Source organism: Tyto alba, unplaced genomic scaffold (genome assembly GCF_018691265.1).
Source record: "Tyto alba isolate M040663 unplaced genomic scaffold, T.alba_DEE_v4.0 Super-Scaffold_33, whole genome shotgun sequence".
Classification (NCBI taxonomy): Eukaryota; Metazoa; Chordata; class Aves; order Strigiformes; family Tytonidae; genus Tyto; species Tyto alba.
The window spans coordinates 1,478,082-1,497,858 of record NW_024881308.1 but is presented as its reverse complement, the minus strand read 5'-3'; the positions used below and the strand labels follow the sequence as shown (position 1 = coordinate 1,497,858).

Genomic DNA, 19,777 nt, shown 5'->3' with positions numbered 1-19,777 from the left:
CATGTTTAGATACAATAAATAACTTGGACAGGCTGATTTATCAGTAGTCTGAGTTTCCTCTGCAGCTGACAAAGAAATTGTCAGCGTTTTGAATTCTGCTATATTCCCACTTTCCTTACCCAAGCTGCCATATACAAAATAAAGGCAGAGATAGAAACAATGAAGACACAAAACAGAGGCAAAAAGATTATACTTATGAAACATCAACTGAGGGGTTTTGGCAAAATAATTGCTGAGAGTAGCAGTTACTTCTCCTCACCTGTACTTTTGCAAGAGATTTACCTGTCCATAAGACCTACCTGGATGAAAACAGTGAATCAGGCCAGTGACAATTTTGGGCACACCAAACTAGTGTCCAAGCTACAGATCCTCAGCAGCAAAGCATGCTACATCTCATTTAGCAACGTCTGCAGTACACTCTCCTGGCCCTCTGCATTGTGGGCTTTAGAAGTGTGAGGTGGACAGAGGAAAGCCCAGCATCAGTGGAGGCATTCTGCTCAGCTGGAGGGGAAGAAGTCACACCGGAATTTGTGGGTTCTGTCAGGAAGGAGAGGCTGCTACTCACGGTGTTTCGGACCATGAAGAGGTGCTTAGGAGCTGCCTGAGCCTTTGTTATCTTCAGGTAGTTTGTCCAGCTGAATTCTTCTTCCTTATAACCTACAACCCCTCAGGAAGAGAAATGAGAGCAGTGAGTTCAACAGAGAGCAGCCATGAGGTTGTGAGGCTGAGCCTAGACATCTCCAGCCAGCCCTCACCCTGCCAGTATGTCCAGCTGTGGGCAAGCGGGGTCTAGAGCAGCCCTGGGAAAGCCAAAGCCCATGGCTTAGGCCCAATGGCTCATTTTGAAGGGGTGCTAGGAAAGCAGTGGTGGTGGAAATCCAGAGCTCAGCTCCTCCCTGGAGAGCGCCAGTCCCACCTGCCCTGGGACACAGCAGCTGGCTCCAGCCTGGCACTGGGACATCCAGGGTGACGGGGCTTTGCCCCAAAATGGGAGCAAGCAGAGATCTTTAGTGTGATGAGTGCCTGAAAGGTTGTCTTGTGGAAACCCCCCAGTACAAGAGCATCCCCTCCTGGGCCCCATGCAGCCACACTGTTTCCATCTCCAGCTCTGTGTTTGAGGGCCCACTACTTGTCCCCCTCTATCAACAGGACCCACCATGACTTGCTAACTCCTTACCTTTGGGCGGCTGGAGTTTGTGCCCCGTCTCCTCAAACCAGCCAGCTGGGTGGATGTCGGGGGAGTCGGCATTCAGCCAGAAATCATGGCACTCAGAGTAGCCATCAAAGTGAAGGCGCATCCGGTAGCCACACACCTACCGGCAGGGAGGGCAGGAAAAGGAAAGGACCATGGAAATCTCCTGCTGCCCCTGGCCAAGCATCACCCACACCTCCCCCTCCCACACACAATCTCAGCAGATCGCTTAGGGAAGCCAAGGGTCAATCACAGGCAGCATGCCTAAACCAAGAGGCACATGCCAGTCCCAAAAGGTGTCCACCATGGAACAAGGTAAGTGCAAGGCCACCACAAGCCAGCCCTAAGAGGGGAAGTTCAGGCTGGTGCATGAGGTGCCGTGGTGGAGCACCTTGATGGGTCCAGCAAATGCAAGGATTCCCTTTTCTGCCCCTGGGGGAAGAGGCTGGCGCAGGTTTTGGTGAAATCTCTCCAGCAGCAAGAACAGCAGTCATTGTTGTACGACTGATCTCAATGGCTGCCTGGGGAGCACTGCGAGGCAGGGCTGGTTCGGCTGCCACGTGGCTGAGAGTCCCACAGACAGAGGGCCTCCATGGACACAAGGAAGAGCAATGGCCTGCCTCCACACCCTCCATCTCAAGGGCTCAGACCAGGCTGAGGGGCATCAGCTTGAAGATAAGAAGCTGTTGCCATCAGCACAGTCTCTCCCCCAATGGCCCTGCTGTGTCAGGGTGATGGAGAAACCATCCTGGCTGGGGCATGACAGCTGCTCCACCAGCACCGTCTCCCGCCCCTACAAACTGGAATGAATCTCTCTGTTTCCTTGACCGAGGTGCTGGAGCTCCAGCTCATCTCCTGCAGTGACATGTGGGTGAGGGCCCAAAGCCCATCACCTCCACAGGCCAGCTGGAAACACCTCTGCTCCCACAGAGCCTCCCACTGTGTGGGTGTGAGGAGGATCCAAGGAACACGGGAACCGGAGGCACCTTACCTCAGCCACTGTCAGGATAAAGTACATAGACGGGTGCTGCGGATCGATCCCCTCCAGCTTCATCCCCACTTTAAAACCATTCTTGTGCTGGGAAGCTACTTGGTACTGGAAACAAAAATTAAACTACAATGTAAAAAACAACACAGGTAGTTGGGTCTAGAACCATCCCAATGAGCAACCATCAGGCAATGGGAGCTGCTGGGACCAGGAGACTGTGGGCCACGGGTTACGCTGTCATCCAAATTTTAATTATTTTCCCATAGAAAAACACATTCTTCCACCTCCTTGTGGGTTTGCATCTCTTGCTACTGGCAGGGCAGGGTGTCCCTGGGCTAACAGTCGCAGCCAGGGAGAGTGGGGCACGGGCCTGGCTCCTTTTGCACCTTGGCAATGAGATGCCTGGGAGCAGGGGTGCAGCGCAGCAGTGTGGCCTCAGGAGAGCCCACACCTGGCTTCGAGAAAGGGCTGGAAAGGCTCCACCACCCTGCCAGACCCACTGGGGTGTCCTAGACCAACGCGGGTGCTTGGGATGGGGGACAGCACCCTGCTGGGGAGTGGGACTCTGGGCAAATCAAAACTGGAGGCTTACTGGTCACCTCTAAGTGAAGATGGGAGCTTGCTTATCGCTCAGAGTCCCGCAAAATAGGGAAGTAAGGAAGAGAGGAGAAGGAGGAGGGGTCGGAAAAAAAAAAGGGAAAGAAAAGAGAAGATGAAAGAGGGAAAAAGACAGGAAAATCCCAACTCACATCCTGGAAGAGATCTAAAGGGGCAGCGACAGCTTTCTGCTCCTCCAAGTAGGACGCCCAAGACCAGCCTTCTTTCTTCTCCTCACTGGCACCTGAGCGCAGCACAAACGCACACACAAGAGGCGCTGCTGAGGGTCTGCTCCAGCCTCCGTCCCTGCCTGCCTCGGGGCAGCGCGGAGGGCAGCGAGCCCACGGGTCCTGCTGGGGCCGCATCCCGCTCTCACGCACAGTCCTGCATCACTGCAAAGCTCAGCACCATCCTACCAGAGCCCCTTCTCCAACAAACCTGGCCAGCTGTCTGAGGAGGGACAGAGCCAAGAGGCCCCCTCTCACACAGGTCACTGTGACCCACATGTCCACTGTCACTGCACAATGCTCTAGTAAGGCACCTAAGGAGCCTGAGGGACAAGCTACCCTGTGCAAAGCATCAGGACACCTCTGCAACCAGTCCTCCTCCAGCCAGTACATCTGAAATAGCCACAGCACTGACGGATTTGGGACAGCCAGCAGGATCCATCCAGAGGTCTGGGAATCACTCCCAGCTGCAAGGGGCACCCTGCCAGTCAAACCAGCAGTGGGCTCACATCACATCGCTGCGCCAGAGGCACCAGCTCTGCTACCCTCTGCCCTGAGACAACCACCTGATCCCCCCTGGCACACCAGGGCCACCTTGATACCCTTGAGATGCATTTACCCTTCCGGTATTCACAAAAAGAAGACAGCATTGTCTCTTCATAGGCAGTGAGGTGATCCTTCAAGCCTTCGACCACATTGGGAAGGCCACAAAAGGCCTTGCCCGAGGCACACAGGACACAGCGCAAGTCTCTTGCTCTCCAGCCACTTTCTCTCCCTCCTTCATATTGCTTGAAGGGACTCCAGGAGTGCTGTGCCTATTCCAGCACTGAGCAATTTACAGCTACAGGTCAGCCACGGCAGACAGCCTTGGACAGGGCAGGCCAGAAATGCAGGGGAAAAACAGACCAGCTCCTTCCTCCCTTGGGCTTAGGGGAAGTGGAGATGGAAAAAATAGGAACTAGCAGAAGAAATAAAAGCTGAACTTCAGTGAGCAAGGTTACTAACCTAGATGCTTTACTAATACTTAAGAATGACAAACACATTTGTTATTCTTTAGGACACAGGAAAAAGTGGCATGCGTGTTCAGGGAATCTGTAAGTACAAGCTCTGCACTTTTGGAGAATGACAAATACACCTGGAGATAGAGCATATGCCAACTCTGCTGCAATGAAGCATCCAGGTGTGTATTTTGTTTGCTGATGTACTTCTAAAATAAGAGAAAATAAAATGCTGAAATAACAAGGCTCAGCACTGCTTACTTATATGCTGCATACAAGCCCCGAGCATGCACAGGGCTCAAACTGTAGAGGAAAGGACCTGCCAAACAAGTATGAAATCCATTTTTAATAGTGGTTACCTCAGTGTAACATCAGGGGCTAATTACATCAGGCCCCTGCTACTGTCCCTACATTTGGCTATGGAGACAAGTATAAAGCTGGAACATTTTAATTTTAAAATTACTTTAAGTATGAACTTTCACTACTCAAAGACAAAAAGTTTCCCATAAATGTTTATTTTCAGTATTTTCCCAAGTTTTCCATCCCCCTTGTCCCCATCACACTGCAGGGAAAAAAACAAACAAGCAAACACTGCATCCTTCAGCTTGTCTCCCTTCCCTCTGCGTTGACAGCTCTGCGTTTGAGATCTCCTCTGATACAGTCCAGGAATAGATCCCCATGAGATGAGACAACCTCAAAATCACCCCGCTTCAGCAGCACCAGACCTACAGAGGCAGCTCCCAAACTTATGAGCTCCCGATTACACGAAGGAAGTTCCCCATAAGACTGTCCAAAGGTGGGGCAAAGCCAGACGGGGCACAAAATCATGTTATTGCTCAGGATAGTGCCTCTCAGAGCAAACACAGCATCCACGAGCAAATAATAAATTCAGCTCCCAAGGGGAGGGACCAGAAAGCACTGTACAGTACGGCCCAATGCCTGAAGAAGGCACAGCTGTATCTGTAAGGGTGCACCCTTCCCATGGAAAGAAAGAGAGGAAAGGAGAGAAATGGAAAGAGACAGAGAGAGCAGGATCAAGCAAGCAGAGGAGCTTATGAGCCTTCAGGAACATGTACAGTGCATTGCACTGGGAGTTTGACTCTGCTGGAGCACCAAAATTCTGGCCCAGCCCTGCAGCACCACAGCTGGACCCCACAGCTGTGGCAATCTCACACACCCCACTGCCTGCCCAGCCCTCCATACCGTGCTGAGTCCCGTTCCATGCATCAGCCTCCGGATTGCTGATGGCGGAGTCTCCTGCAGAGTTTTTCCTCTCTTCCTGCTTCTCCTCCTGGACATGAGATCAGAAAAAAACCATTGTGTTGGAGGTCTGCACAGAGGTTTATGCTGCATATCGTACCCTCACACCAGTGCTAAGGGCCATACTGTGCTTCTTCAACATCCATGATTTGTCTGATGTTTGGCCCACGAATGGGTGTCAAATAGGATCTGATGCTGGGAGCTCGAGGGGGTTTTTGGTGCTGAGGGGTAGCAGTCACACCCAGAGTGGATCTGGCACAGTCAGGGCTGGCAAGCAGAGCTTCCTCGACTTGCCAAAGTCTCTCTCCCTCCCCCAGAATACCCATCACACAGACACTCTCTTACTTCAACACTTATTTTGGTGGCCCAGAGTCAAGAGAGCAATTGAGAGTGCTCAATACCTACAGCTCAGTCAGGATGTGTGTAGCACTGCCCAATCTGAGACACTTGGCATGCCAAACAGCCAGCCAAGCCCTGATGCTCCACACATTCAAGTCTTTTTGGCATTAACAGTCAACAGGTTGCCCCTTCAACGTACAGCTGACATAGCACTGAAAAGCACCAATGAAAACTGTGTACACCCACAGCACATATGGGGGTGGCCCATGGCCCACCCTTGACATCGGCACATGCGCACACATGCACTCCCTGACCTCTTCCTACCATTTGCTCAGATTCATATTCTTCCTCCGAAGGGCTCTGGTAGTCCTTCCTCTTTCGTTTCTTCACTGGCTTGAGGATTTCGGTGGTACTGGTGCTGCTGGCAGAGTTTTCCACAATGACAGACCTGCGCAGAGGAAGGGAGAGTAAACCACTGCAGCACGGTACATGGCAATGGCTGGGGTGTCAGTAAGGGAGTGGCTGCTGGAGAATCACTGTCATCCCGTTTCTCACTCACACATGCTTCCATCCCTGCTGACTAACACACACACTCATCTCAGTGCATGGGTTGGCGACAGGTTAGAAGCAGGGTACAGACCAGAAACAACCTCACCACCTCACACTCCTGCGTGTCAGAAACCCGAACCCAAGGATGGATCAAAAGCAATCTAGTTTCATAGCAGGGCTCTAAGCTGCATCAGAGTCACAGAGAGATGCTGGAAAACAACTCCCAGGAGTTATGCATCAGTAAGCAAAGGGGCTGGCAATGCCCTTGTGACCCATGCCTCCCACTGCTGCTCAGTCTGGAAGCACCCACCGCAGCAACTTCCAACTGTAATCCTGCTCCAGCAGATACATATTTATGAGGCCACAAATGGGGCGGGAGGAAAATCTGGCTCCTGTGCTTGCTGCTGTCCCCTGGGACAAGTCCTCATCCCCCCCACACTGCCACCAGGGCACTCTGCCTGCAGCAAAGAGGGAAACAGGTCGGGTCCCCAGCACCTGCCAGAGACAGATCTGCTTACATCCCTTGCTGGAGCGTGTGGACCAGGGGAGGGAGGGCAGACAGACTGATGGCTATGGCTCTGCATGGAGCACTCCCTTTACCTTTCTTTGAACTGCTGGTGACAGTGCTCGCTGCAGAAGCCCCTGCCTTCCCGGGCTCCGTCTGACACATGTCTTCGGCCACAGGTATCACAGTGGCACATGCTTTCTGCTGTCGGCAGCTTGGTCTGCTCCGGCACATCTGAGTCAGAGACAAGAGGAGCAGTGAGGCACAAGGTGCAGCAGAGAACGGAGAGCAGGAAGCAGGAGACATCTGCCTCGCTCAGGGCCTATGCCAGACAGCTCCTGCTGGATGATGGTACCCACCCCAGAAATGCCACCATGGTGCCCTTACCCTGAGCCACAGTAGGATTGTCCCTGCTGGTGGGTGCCACCTCTGAGTCCCCATCTTTCTCTGTGTGACCCTCCTTTATAGCTTCCACCGGAGGCATCTTATCAGCACTCACCACCTTCAGCGTCCCGTACTCATTTATTCGAAACTATGTCATTGAACCAAAAAACAAGGAAAAATAGTTAACAAGGGGGGGATAGAAATGTAACTTGACACCAGTGGGTGTCAGAGGGACACGGTTCAGTCATTAGTGCGACCAAAAAGAGGACAGCAGTTCTGATGACAGGGGTGAGCACAGCACCAAAGCCATCTCCTTGCAGCCTGTGCTGGCCGCTGAGCCTGCCAGGGCAAGCAGGCTGCCTGCACCTGGGTGAGACCAACTCTAGCTGGCAGCATGAGGGGGTGGGTGATGGTGGGAGGACGTGGTGCCCTGAGGCTGAGTAGCAGCTGAGAAATTGGTGCATTTTGTACAAGCTATTTCATGTACCAAGGGGTACATCTAAAGATACCTGCTGTCTGACGAGCACGAGGCCACTGTTTCCAGGGTGAGTGCAGGAGTTTGGTGAGAGCCAACTCCATGGCACAGCTTGGAAAGGAAAGATAGCCTGCACAGCACATAGCATCCCTCTGCCTCCCTGTGCAGGGCAGGCCTGATGCAGCCCCCCTGGCACCATGTGTGTGCTCTCTCTGCTAAGATGAAGGGGCATAGGGATGGGGCACAAGAAGAGCCTTGCAGACCTGGAACAGCCAAAGAATCCTCCAGCCGGATTGCGACTACTGCCAGGGGCTACATTACATCCTGGTGTTTCCTGACTGGCACATGGTGGGGGACTGACACTTGCAAGGGCAAGCAGCTGCAGGGAGTGGTGAGGCAGGGGGCAAACACGGTGTTCCCAGGGTTACACTTACCCGCAGGTTACTCCCAGGTAAAGTGGCCACCCCATCTTTCCACTCCAGCACACGGACTGTGCTGCAGGTCTGCACTCCGCTGATCTGAGGAATGACAGTAGCTGTGATGGGCTCACTCCCTGCTCCCCTCTCTTGCCTCTCAGCCCCTGTGCTTCTCTGTGGTTCCCGAGGAAATCGCTGGATTTCTAAGGTGCTCGTGGGAAGGTTGATGGTAGTGGCATTTGCTTGAGAAGGGAAGAAAGGAAACAAACAACCAGAGGCATACACAGAACACTTAACTGATGCAAACAAGGCTCAAAGGCAGCACAAAATGGCAAAGAGGACACAGTCTCCCAGCCAAGGGCTCAATGCTGTGGGCTAAAGAACCCTCAAGCAGGCAGCGTGACCCAACATCTGCAGCCATCAATGGCTTCTGCTGGGGGGTGGCACCAGCACTATCCACATTCAAGGGTTCCTACTTCAGCTTAATCTCAGACTGTTCCCATGACCAGGATGCCCTGATGTGGCAGGATTGTGCTGGCAAGCTCCTGGACTGCATCCTCCAGTTTTGTTTCATTTCAAAGGAACACACTGTGCAGCCCAGGGCCTCTCCACAGTGGGAACCAAGGCACTGGGAGCAGGAAAAAATTGGGAGACTGGCTTCTAAAGAATGTCCCTGATCTCACCTAACACACACCTGTGCTTTGCTTGCACACCTCCTGAAAGACACTGGTCAGCTAGGTTGAAAATTGTTGTCCCAATTTTCAAGAAGGGTAAGAAGGACGACCCTGGTAACTACAGGCCTGTCAGTCTCACTTCAGTGCCTGGTAAAATTATGGAGAAGGTTATTCTGGGATTTACTGAAAAACACTTGAGAGACAATACAGTCACTGCTCATAGCCAACACAGGTTCACAAGGGGAAAGTCCTGCTTAACGAACTTACTTTCCTTTTATGAAAAGGTCACCCATCGAGATGACCAAGGGAAGCCAGTAGATGTGGTGGGGTTTTTTTTGTTTTTTTTTTTTTTTTTTTTTTAAGCTAAGCTTTTCATACTGTCTCTCGCAGTATCCTTCTGGACAATATGTCCAGCACAGAGCTAGACAAGTCCATAATACGATGGGTGAACAACTGGTTGATGGGTTAGGCTCAAAGGGTTACAGTAAATGTGTTCACATCAGGCTGGCAGCCAGTCACCAGTGGGGTTCTGCAGGGCTCAATTTTAGGGCCAGCGCTCTTCAATGTTTTTAGGAAAGATCTGGATGCAGGAGTCAAATGTACATTAAGTAAGTTTGCCGATGACACTAAACTAGGAGGAGCTGTGGACTCCCTTGAGGGTAGACAGGCCTTACAGAGAGATCTGGATAGATTAGAGAGCTTGGGAATCACTGACTATATGAAATTTAGCAAGAGCAAGTGTCAGATTCTGCACCTGGGACAGGGTAATCCTGGTTATATGTGCAAACTGGGAGACGAGAGGCTGGGGAGCAGCCCCGCGGAAAGAGATCTGGTTTGGGTTCAGGTTGATGGCAAGTTGAGTAAGAGTCAACAGCGAGCCCTGGCAGCCAAAAGGGCCAGCTGTGCCCTGGGGTGCCTCAAGCACAGCATCGCTGGCCCGTCCAGGGAGGTGACTGTCCCCCTCTACGCTGCACCACACCTCGAGCACTGTGTGCAGTTTGGGGCACCTCAGTGTATGCAGGACATCAAACTACTAGAGTGTGTCCGGAGGAGGGCGACCAAGATGGTGAAAGGTCTCGAGGGCAAGACTTACGAGGAGCGGCTGAGGTCACTTGGCTTGTTCAGCTTGGAGAAGAGAAGGCTGAGGGGTGCCCTCATCGCAGTCTACAACTTCCTCAAGGGGGGCAGCGGAGGGGGAGGTGCTGATCTCCTCTCTCTGGTGACCAGCGATAGGACACGAGGAAATGGAATGGAGCTGCGTCAGGGGAAGTTCAGATTGGACATTAGGAAAAGGTTCTTCACTGGGAGGGTGGTGGGTCCCTGGAACAGGCTCCCCAGGGAAGTGGTCACAGCACCAAGCCTGGCAGAGTTCAAGGCGCATCTGGACGATGCTCTTGGTCGTATGGTTTAGTTTTAGGTAGCCCTGCGAGGAGCAGGGAGTTGGACTCAATGATCCTTATGGGTCCCTGCCAACTTGAGATATTCTGTGACTCTATGATAATGTGGCAACCCAGGAGCCCACATCCCCTGCAGAGCAGGCACCCAGCACACTGTGGTGCACTGGCTCTGGGCCCCAGACATCAGGGCTTTGGTTTAAAAATCAAGATGTTTTGATCAGCCACAAATTGTCCAAGTGATGTGGGATAGCCACAGAGAACCTCTAAGATGGTAACAGCTGTATGGCTTTACCTCCCAAGGTTTGGGAGGAGCACAGACATACAAGGAGTGTGAGGTGTCAATGTGGTGGGAGAAGGCTGGGGAGGCACCAGTTAGAGAGCACAGTTCCGCATACCTGGTATGATGAAGGCAGTTGTTGGCAGGTGGGTGCTCTGCACAGTGCTCTCGGTGGTGACCACATGGACGCTGACCTCCCCAGCAGCACTCCCCTTTGCGCTCCTCACAACCTCCATCTCTGCTCTGCTGTCCATCACCTTGCCTGGGCACAGAGCGAGACGCTGGAAGACAGCAAGAAAGAAATCGAGTTGGGTACAAGTACAAATACAACAAAGGAGTGAGAAAGAGACTGTGGAGGATGATCCTTCCCTTTCCACCATCTTCCAGTAGAACCCCCTGTAAGATGTATTAAAGGCCCATTGAAGCCAACAGAGAACAGCACGAAGGTCACAGCTGGTACCAACATGACCCTGCTGCGAGATTCCAGCTCAGAACCTGCGAGTGCCAAGGGTTTTTTCTTACCTGGCACCACCATAAGATGGTATAGGCACAGCAGATCCACCACAAGCTATGGCTGCTCCTGGCTCCCACTGGGGCCCACACCGCTCTGACGCAGACTGTGACTGAGGGTTGGCAAATCCTACCCTGGAGAAGACTGAGGTCCCTGAAGTTCCCTTTCCAGTTCTCCTGTTGGGCAGTCAACCTTGATCTTGTAACTGGCTGTAAGAGAGAATTTCACAAGTGATGAGAGTTAACAAGGGGTTTGGGGAACATGACATCCACTGCATGCAGCTGAGTTCCTCACAGAACTGGTGATGATCAACTCATTTAGTCATGAATTTCAAGGAGTAGGCAAGGTGTCAGGCCCTTCCTGGCTCTGACTGGCCTCCGCTGGGACCCCCACCCATGGGTCCAGGGGTTCCATGTCACCCCAGCCCCAGCCTCTCTATGCCATGCTGCAGCAGTACTGGTCTCCAGCCAGGCCAGCATTCAGGCTTGATCTCAGACCTTGCCTGGTGACCTGAGCTCAGAGCTGGACCTGGCCACAGTGGCCCTGCCAGCTGCCTTCCTCCGTTCCCTGTCCCTGGGGCAGCAGCTGGCCCCAGCAGGCAGGAGTGTGCCTACACCAGGACGTCCCCAGACCAGGGCCTGCCTGCAAGCTGGTGGGAAGAACAGCATTGCCTCCTGGTGCCCAGGGCACCTTGGTGAAGGAGGGCTCTCGGTGCTGCTCTTGCCCTAGTGAAAAATGCAATGGACACACAGAGCTAAGCAGAAAACCAGCAGTATCATCAGGTGCGCTCGGGAAAGGTGGATCTCTCCATGCCTACTGAAAATTATGGTCCGAGTGTCCCAGAGACTGCTGGAGTCTGAGGACACTGGGCTGGGGAAGGATTTTGGACCTGCCCTGTTTTCCACACCCTCTTCAAAGCACTTGATGCAGGGATGGAGGCAAGGCTGCGATGGGGCTAAGTAGGGGACCATGCTGATGTCTTGGTTGCTTTTGATGCAACCTGAATTTGAAAGAGAAGACAGCCATGTGGAAAACAGGATGATCATTTCAGTGAAGCACAGATAAATAAAAATTTGGCTACAAAGGGCAAAGTCTGGAATTTTAAAGCCTGATACATTAAGATAAAGGTGTTACAACCAGAGGGTAATGAGTGAGATGGGTGCTCATGTTAGGGGAAGATCTACTTCCTTCTCCCTCTTACAGTGCTGCCAGGTTTTGTGATCAGAAATACCTGATGTTCAACTGACAGATGGTACAGACCTTTAAGGCCCTCCAGGTGCAGCAACAGAAAAGTATTGTTAAGTGTCAGAAGAACTGAAGGAACTGAGTAACTCAGCTAGACAACAGACTCCAACTGAAAGCCAAAATTAATTTGGCAGTCAACCTGTCTTGGTGCTTCTTAATATCCACTAGGAACCTATCTGCTTTCTTAGGCATTTAAATTTGTTATTTATCCTTGATTCATCACTTGGGTCAAATGTTTCAAGCACAACTCATTTTGTGTGAGCTCCTGGCTTCTTTTTTAATTTAAACAGAACTTGGGACTGGAAGTGCATAGAAAGAAATAGAAAAAACTAGATCTGGTGCCCAAGCTGGGTGATGCTCAAACGTACCTCTCTACAGTAGTCTATGACAATAGCAAATAATTGCACAGAAAATAACCAGCAGTAATTATCACGTGTCAAACACTCTCCAAATCCTTGCAGGGCTGCCTGCCAATGTTGTCGAGACTGGCTCTCCTGTGCCTTATGAGTTCAGGGTGAACGGAAGGAATCTGGATCACAGACCATGGCGCTATTCCTTGAACTGGAATAACTAAGTAACTGAGATTTAGGACTTAATCTCCAGACAATCCCTCCTCCAACAAGCTCCTGGGAGAGGCCTCACTGCAGCAAAGGGCACGTACGGCCACACCACTGCTGGGCAGACCAGCTCAGAGGGTCAGGAGCTCTCCAAGGAGCTTGAGGGAGGCAGAGAAGCCCATCCAGCCCACGTTCCTGCCCTACAACAGTCACTCCTGTTCCTCATATTTGCCCCTCAGCACCAGTGTCCGTGCTTCCCCTGGCACCTTTGGCCAGAGCAACCTCTTTCTTGTTGGCAGAAACCTTTCCCTAACACCTTGCCCCAACCCCTGCCCTTTGAGCATGTGGAGCACAAATTGTGCAAACAACCCCCCCAGAACGTGTCCTGCTCCATCCTGCAGGGCAGCAAAACACGTTGAGGTCCTGGACACCACAAAACTTTATGCTTGCAGACGTCTCAAGCCACGTTTCTCTCCTTTTAAGATCCATGGCGGGGAGACAGGCCCAAAGCTATTCCAAGACCACGCATGAGCAGCAAGAACATTGTTGGTGTGAACTTGTAAGCACATCGTTGTCACAACTGAAACCCAGCGACTCCCAGAGCTCCTCCACCTCTTGTCAAGGGCTTCCACGGTGTTAAGACAACAATTTACCACTAACACTATCACATCAACCATAGCATACATTGTTAAAGTTTTAACTCAGGGTTTCTGAAGCAGTCCCAAGCCCCAGAGCACTGCTCCAGACCGCTGCCCTGCAATGCTTTGGAGCCTTGCTGGTGGGTCCGGTGTGGGCGTGACATGACACCCAGACCACAGAGCTCTATCCCCAACCCAGAGGAGTGAGAATCAGGACTGGAGACATTGTTTGCAGCTCGCAATTTTCAAAACGCTGGCAGAAAAAACTTTGGAAGTCCAATCTGCTGTGAAATATCTCTGGTCAGTAGCAGCATATGAAAAAAGGGGAGCACAGCCACAGGTATGATCTGCCCTAGCATCACTGTCACGGCAGTAAAAAGGCGCTGGCACGCATCTCTTTAGACAGCCCTGCTCCCTGAGAGCAGGAGCTCTGACAGATGTCAGGGAGAGGGTGTTTGTGGTTGCAAATCTCATTGCTTCAGTGCATGGAGCCAGAGCCTGGTCAGACACCACCACCCCAGAAATCATTTCAAGGGGTCTCCTGCAAGCCCTGGTATGACCCATGAAGGATTGCAGGATAATTGAGGCTGGAAGGAACCTCAGGAAGTCTCTAGTCCAATTTCCTGCTCGCAGCAGGGTCAGCTATGGGATCAGACCAAGTTGCTCAGAGCTTTATCCAGCCTAGTCTTGAAAACCTCCCAGGATGGGATACTTCCTGCAAATTAGCACAACAATTAGCAAAACAAACTCACACATTGCCTTTCTGGTGACTGCTCTAGACTATGAACAAAAGGTTTATTTATTTTCTAAACTTTGTATTTAGTTGGGATCTTAAACAACTTTTGGCCTACAGGTGCCCCAGTGACATCTGATAAAATTCTGCCTGCCCCAACAGGACCAGAATTAGACCAACACTTAGCACCTTTCAAAAATCCCACCAGCCAGATTTTAAACTAGCAACTAATTAAAGGTGAAAACTATTTTGGACTTATCAGTGAGGCCCCAAGTTCTCTATTTTTCCTGGTATTGAGTGTAACTCTGTATGTCTCGCAGAGCGTGTAGGTCAGCCCTGCTCCCAAACAAGCCTGCTGTTCAGTCTTTCCTTTAGGCCACAGGGACCCAAAACTCTGCACACCCACTCTTCTCTTCTGCCTTCTGTTGAGGGACAGCCAAGGAAGACAGGCTCCCACTCTGAAGAATACAGAAAAGAGAAAAGCCACCCTCGGCAAACACTGACCACACATACACACTTAACTGTGGTTCCTCCAGAGACCACCACAACATGCTGGCTGGAAGGAGAAATGTTTCAAGACAACTTTCATCCAGAAGTGCCCTCTTTCTTGGCCTGCTCTGCTCCAGTAAAGCAGTTCTTGCAACCACATTCGCCATGTATGAGTACATATGTGTACATGGCCATCTGTCTGCAGTCAGACCCTGCCAGCCTATTTCAACCAGTTTTGACAGCTAGATTAGATGTCTCTAACAGTGGGCTCTTTCAGAGTAAAACCTTCAAGTTTGGGAAACCAAGCATCTGCACAGAAAACAGGGTCTCTGAATGGCCCCTCACCTCGCAGGGGCTGAAATTCCTGAGCAACAGAGAGCAGCTGGGGACAGCTGAGCTGTGCACACATTCACACCTGCAGAGGAAGCTGGCCACAAACCACATGTTTTAAGGCAACCAGGCTCCACTATTCTGCTGCTCACAAAGTTTCTAGCTCATCAAACAGGAAACATTGGGTGTTGGCAGACCCGTGCTCTGGATCAGTGACACAGGGGCTTGGAAAGCAAGCATTTCAACAGCTGCTATACACACGAGCCTCCAACTCTACCACATTCTCACACCCGCCCTCTCACAAAAGCGTGGCAAATCCAGGGAATGATCCGCTGTTTGGAAAGAGGTGAGATATACTGCATGCGACAGGCCATAGAGAAGAGAGAAAAGCAGCTCCCAGCACAGAGACACTGTACAGCCCTGTCAGCACTTCATAAAGCACAGTCTGGTCAAAATACTTGTTTCTTTTCATCACAAAATTGGCTTAAAATAACTATTTCAAACAATATTAACATGATTATTGGCTTTGTGGCTTCTCATATCTCTAAATATTCCCAAAATCTACACTGCTAAATGCTAGGGGCCACCTAGCTGGAAAGCTAAACCTTGACAGAAAAGGCCCTGGGGGTCCTGATGGACACCACATTGACCATGAGCCAGCAGCGTGCTCTTGCAGCAGAGGTGGTGAACGGTGTCCTGGGCTGCATTAGGAGAAGCGTCACAGCAGCTGGAGGGAGATGATCCCTCCCCACTGCTCAGCACTGGTGAGGCCACCCTGGAGTGCTGGGTCCAGTGCTGGGCTCCCAGTACAAGAGAGATGGGGACGTACTGGAGAGAGTCCAGAGAAGAGCCGTGAAGGTGATGAAGGGATGGGAGCATCTGCTGTGAGGGGAAGCTGAGAGCTGGGACTGCTCAGCCTGGAGCAGGGCAGGCTCAGGGGCATCTCACCAGTGTGGAGATACCTGGAGGGAGGGTGCAGAGAGGACGGAGCCAGGGGCTTCTCAGTGGTGCCCGGGGACAGGACCAGAGGCCACAGGCACAAACTGGCATGCAGGAGGGTCCCTCTGAACATCAGGAAACACTTTTCCACTGTGAGGGTGACCAAGCACTGGTACAAGTTGTCCAGGGACATTGTGGAATCTCCATCCGTGGAGATACTCGAAAGGTATCTGGACGTGGTTTTGGGCAGCTGGCTCTGGGTGACCCTGATGGAGCAGGGGGCTAGACAAAGTGATTTCCATAGGTGCCTCCAATCTCAACCAGTCTGTGATTTTATGAATTATTTTTTCAGAAATTTCCTCAGCCATAACAGAGAACTTTCCCATCCTTAACAACTGCTGAGGTATGGATTATTAATTACCTCCAGTGGTAAAATTGGACCTTTAAAAAAAAGAACCAGTTGGGATCACACTAAAACTGCAAGTGGTGTGCCAGAACACTGCAGAGACAGGGTGGGCTGGGAGCTGCTACCCTGGATCTTCCCCTGTCTTCTGGCACTGCTCAGGACAGGTGTTTAAGAGAGTAACAGCACTGCAGAAAGTATATGCTCCATGTACACACAGGAGCACAGTCAGTAACGCCTTTTCACAGGCAGGTGGCCCAGTGGAGAAAGGCAAACACAGCACGCCTCTTCCCTTCCAAATTGGACTGCTGCTTTAAACCCAGGAGGCAATGTCTCCTCTGGAATAAACTAGGGACCATGAAGTCCTCCTAGGATCTGCTGTAGCATGGGGTGAGGTCTGGAACTGCCTGTGGTATTTATCAACATCTCAAAACAGGATGACATGTCCTTCCATGCAGTAAGAAGCTATTCATGTTGCACATTTCAAAATAGATAATAGAGTCTGTGAAGATAGACTGGAGGGAGAAGGGCAAGAGAGCAGCAAGTTGCCTTCAGCTTTAGGTTCAGACCAAGCTAACAAAGCAGACACTTGGGCTTGGTGTCACCTGCTGTCCCCAGGAGTGTCACTGTCACTGGGCCTAGCTCTTGGGCTTGTGGATCTCCTCGGACCCCCAGGTGGGGAGAAGGAGCAGTTACCAGTGATCTCATGTGCCACCCCAAAGGGCTCAAGGTAACACCACCCAAGCAAAACGCCAGAAGGCTGCCTGAAGCCTGGGCAGCTCTGACTGGGCACAGGCCCCCAGCCACCGCTAAGAGCTGCACAGAGGGGACACCCGCGTCCCACCTTCCATTCTGCTGCCATAAGCCACTGACTACTGACAACGCCAGCCCTGCTGCGGCACCCAGCCCTGCAGAGTTAGGGCACAACACAGGACATTTTTCCACAAGTACACTTATAAGCAGGCAGAAGTGTCCAGAGACGATTGATACATGATTCTGAAAGACTTCAAAATGTCCAATCTGTTATCTTCTTTTATAACTAGTGAAGAAATAAATCCACAACGTGGCCTAGACCATGTGGAGCATCCTCTCTGTAGCCTGGGCTGTTTGTTCTGTGTCCTGCTAGGTTGGACTAACACCCTCTCTGCTGCAGGACCCTTTCAAGGAGTGCTCCGGTGTCATCTTCAGGCCCCAGGACAGCACGCGCAGACGAGGTGTTTGAGAAACACCAGGAGGAACACGGTCAAGCATCTGCCATGGGAAGGGGCTTCCAACCTCCTTGTGTCCCAGAGAGGATCCCCTGGGGAAGGCAGGGCAGTCCCACGCCTCGTCTCTGCTGGACACCGCTGGGTCACACCCGGCCAGTACCTCACACCACACACACCCAGCGGCGACCAGTCAGCCCAGAGGGCAGTGGGAACTCCAACCGCACCAGTACAGAACTTGGGCGAAGGAGATAAGCACCAGCGCGTCCTTTTTTATTTTTTTTTCCTATTTTTTTGTAAGCTGCTGGGCCTAGCGGCTCGCCTTGAGGAAAAACACTTTGCTGCCCAGGGCCGTTACAGTCCCCAAAAGGACGCGCGGGGGCCGCCGTCCCCCCTCGGGGCAGGCAGGGCGGGCGGCCCCCGGCCCGCTCCCGGCCGCAGCGCCCCCGCCGCGGCGGCACGGCAGGCACCGTCCCCCTCCCGCCCCGCCCGCCTCGGCCCGGGCCGCCCCGCCCGCCCCGGGGTGGCTGTCGGTAAATGGTGGAGCGTCGTTCCCCCCCCCCCCCGCCGCCCCGGGCCTGCCCCGGCTGTAGGGGGGCGGCGCGGCGCGGGCCCGGCCCCGCCGTCCCAGGCCCCGGCCCGGCTCGCCCGGCCAGCGCCTCGCCCGGGGCGCCGGGCGCGGGCGGGGAGGCGGCCCCGGGCTGGGCAGTGCTCGGCCGCGCTCCTTACCTCCACGGCGGGGGCCGGGCCCGGCCGGGGCGCTGCTCCGAGCCGCCGCGGGGCTGCCCGGCCCGGCGGGCGCTGCGCAGAGCCGCGTTACGGCAGGGCCGCGCGGCCCGGCCCGGGGCTGCGAGCGGGGCCGCACCGGGCGGGGGGGGGGGGGGGGGACACACGGCCGCGACTTGGGCGGCGAAGCCCGCGGCGGGAGGGGCGCGGGGCCGGGCCGGGTGTGAGTGTGAGTGTGCGTGAGTGTGTGCGCGGGGGGGGGGGGGAGGGGGCGGTAATTGGGCAGGTTGAAAATGCATGCACTTAATGAGCACCGTCGCCATGGCAACCCGTGTATTCCTCCACGCCGCATTGGCAGTGTTTAATCCCGCCGCATGATTTCGGGGAGCTGCTTTAGCTGGGGGGGGGGGGGGCGGGGGGAAGGAGGTGGCCATGGCAACGCCCAGGCCGCGGAGACACCCCCCAGGCCGGGCCGGGCGCCCCAAGGCCGCCCCCGCTTCACTCCTCCGCCCCGTCCCGGGGCACAGCCCGCCGGGCACGGGGCCGCGGGTCCCCGCGGCGCTGAGGGGCCTGGAGCTGGCACTGGCCACCTTAAAGCAAGTGTAGAGCTGCGGGGTCCCAGCGCCCTCCATCTTCACCTTGCCCGGGGCTGGGGGGTGGCTGAAACACAATCTTCCACTGGGACAGGGGGGCTGGAGAAAATGGACAGGAAATCTCCAAGATCACTGGGAAGCAAAAGGCTTGCTCCAGCTACTTCTCCAGAGGAGATGTGAGCTTGCTCTTGCACAGTGCTGAGTAGTGCTTCCTAAGCGCTCTGGTCAAAAACCAGGGCAGCTTACCTGCCCACCCCTTAGTATTTTACGGCTACACAAGACATGTGCCTTTTAGACACTTACCCAATGTAAGTCCCACTTACCTGCAAAACGTGGGAGTGGAAGGAACCAAGACTGGAAGCACAAGGGCCCAAAACGTACAAAAAGCTGCTGAGAAGAGCACTCGATGCATGTTGGACCAGCTGGGGAGTCGACTGCCTGCCCACCATGGAGGCCGTGTCTTGCCTAACCGAACCCAGGGCAAGGAGCGTGCTTGCTCGCTTCAGGGACTGTAGGAACAAGCCCTTTGTTTCTAGCATGAGTATCTGCCAGATTTTTATCACCTTGAGTTTTGCAGTCTGAAATTTTTAAGACATTAAAAAAGATGAAGTCAAAGACTGATGAAGGAATTAGATCCTGAGAATCAGGAAGTAACGGGTATTTCCTTTACTGCTATGGCTTCCCCCTTTTCAAATAAACCTTCAGCGGCACAATATAGAAAAAGGTCTTCCCATTTAAATCCTTTATGATGCAGGGGGAAGTTTGAATAGATCCAAATTAGAAGCAGAGTGAAACCCAGCTGTGTGAAAAGCAACCCAGCATTCACCTTCTCCCATCGGTTCCATGTTCCTGGCTATGGTTGCCATAAAAAAAAAAAAAAAAAAAAAAAAATAATTCAGAATGATTAATTCCTGGAAAGCAGCTACTTTAAGGCAAAAAAGAGGAGGCATTCCTGGCTCACCAGGAAGCCCTCTGACTGATGTAACAACAGATCATTTCTCTCTCCTGTGCCTCAACTTCCATTTTCACGACCTCTGTTGTAGTGCATCTTGGGGGACAAGAGGCTGGGGAGCAGCCCCGCGGAAAGAGATCTGGTTTGGGTTCAGGTTGATGGCAAGTTGAGTAAGAGT

At 52.9% G+C, this 19,777-nt stretch overlaps 1 protein-coding gene across 2 annotated transcripts in view; it reads right to left on the bottom strand.

Annotated features, from left to right (window-relative positions):
* L3MBTL1 (L3MBTL histone methyl-lysine binding protein 1) overlaps positions 1 to 18,165 on the bottom strand; it is a 30,392-nt gene extending 12,227 nt beyond the window's left edge. Inside the window, exons 1-12 of one of the 2 annotated variants that reach the window (XM_042801121.1) lie at positions 18,058 to 18,165; positions 10,801 to 10,998; positions 10,397 to 10,559; positions 7,949 to 8,172; positions 7,043 to 7,187; positions 6,751 to 6,889; positions 5,926 to 6,049; positions 5,206 to 5,293; positions 2,930 to 3,021; positions 2,184 to 2,288; positions 1,178 to 1,313; positions 566 to 666 (exon numbers count right to left, since the gene is read on the bottom strand). In XM_042801121.1, the coding sequence (XP_042657055.1) occupies positions 566 to 666; positions 1,178 to 1,313; positions 2,184 to 2,288; positions 2,930 to 3,021; positions 5,206 to 5,293; positions 5,926 to 6,049; positions 6,751 to 6,889; positions 7,043 to 7,187; positions 7,949 to 8,172; positions 10,397 to 10,532 (1,290 nt within the window). In that variant the 5' untranslated portion in view covers positions 10,533 to 10,559; positions 10,801 to 10,998; positions 18,058 to 18,165. Of the gene's footprint in view, positions 1 to 565; positions 667 to 1,177; positions 1,314 to 2,183; positions 2,289 to 2,929; positions 3,022 to 5,205; positions 5,294 to 5,925; positions 6,050 to 6,750; positions 6,890 to 7,042; positions 7,188 to 7,948; positions 8,173 to 10,396; positions 10,573 to 10,800; positions 10,999 to 18,057 lie in introns of those variants that run through there. The other variant, XM_032992972.2, reaches the window with a different exon arrangement.
* Positions 18,166 to 19,777: the final 1,612 nt, after the last annotated feature.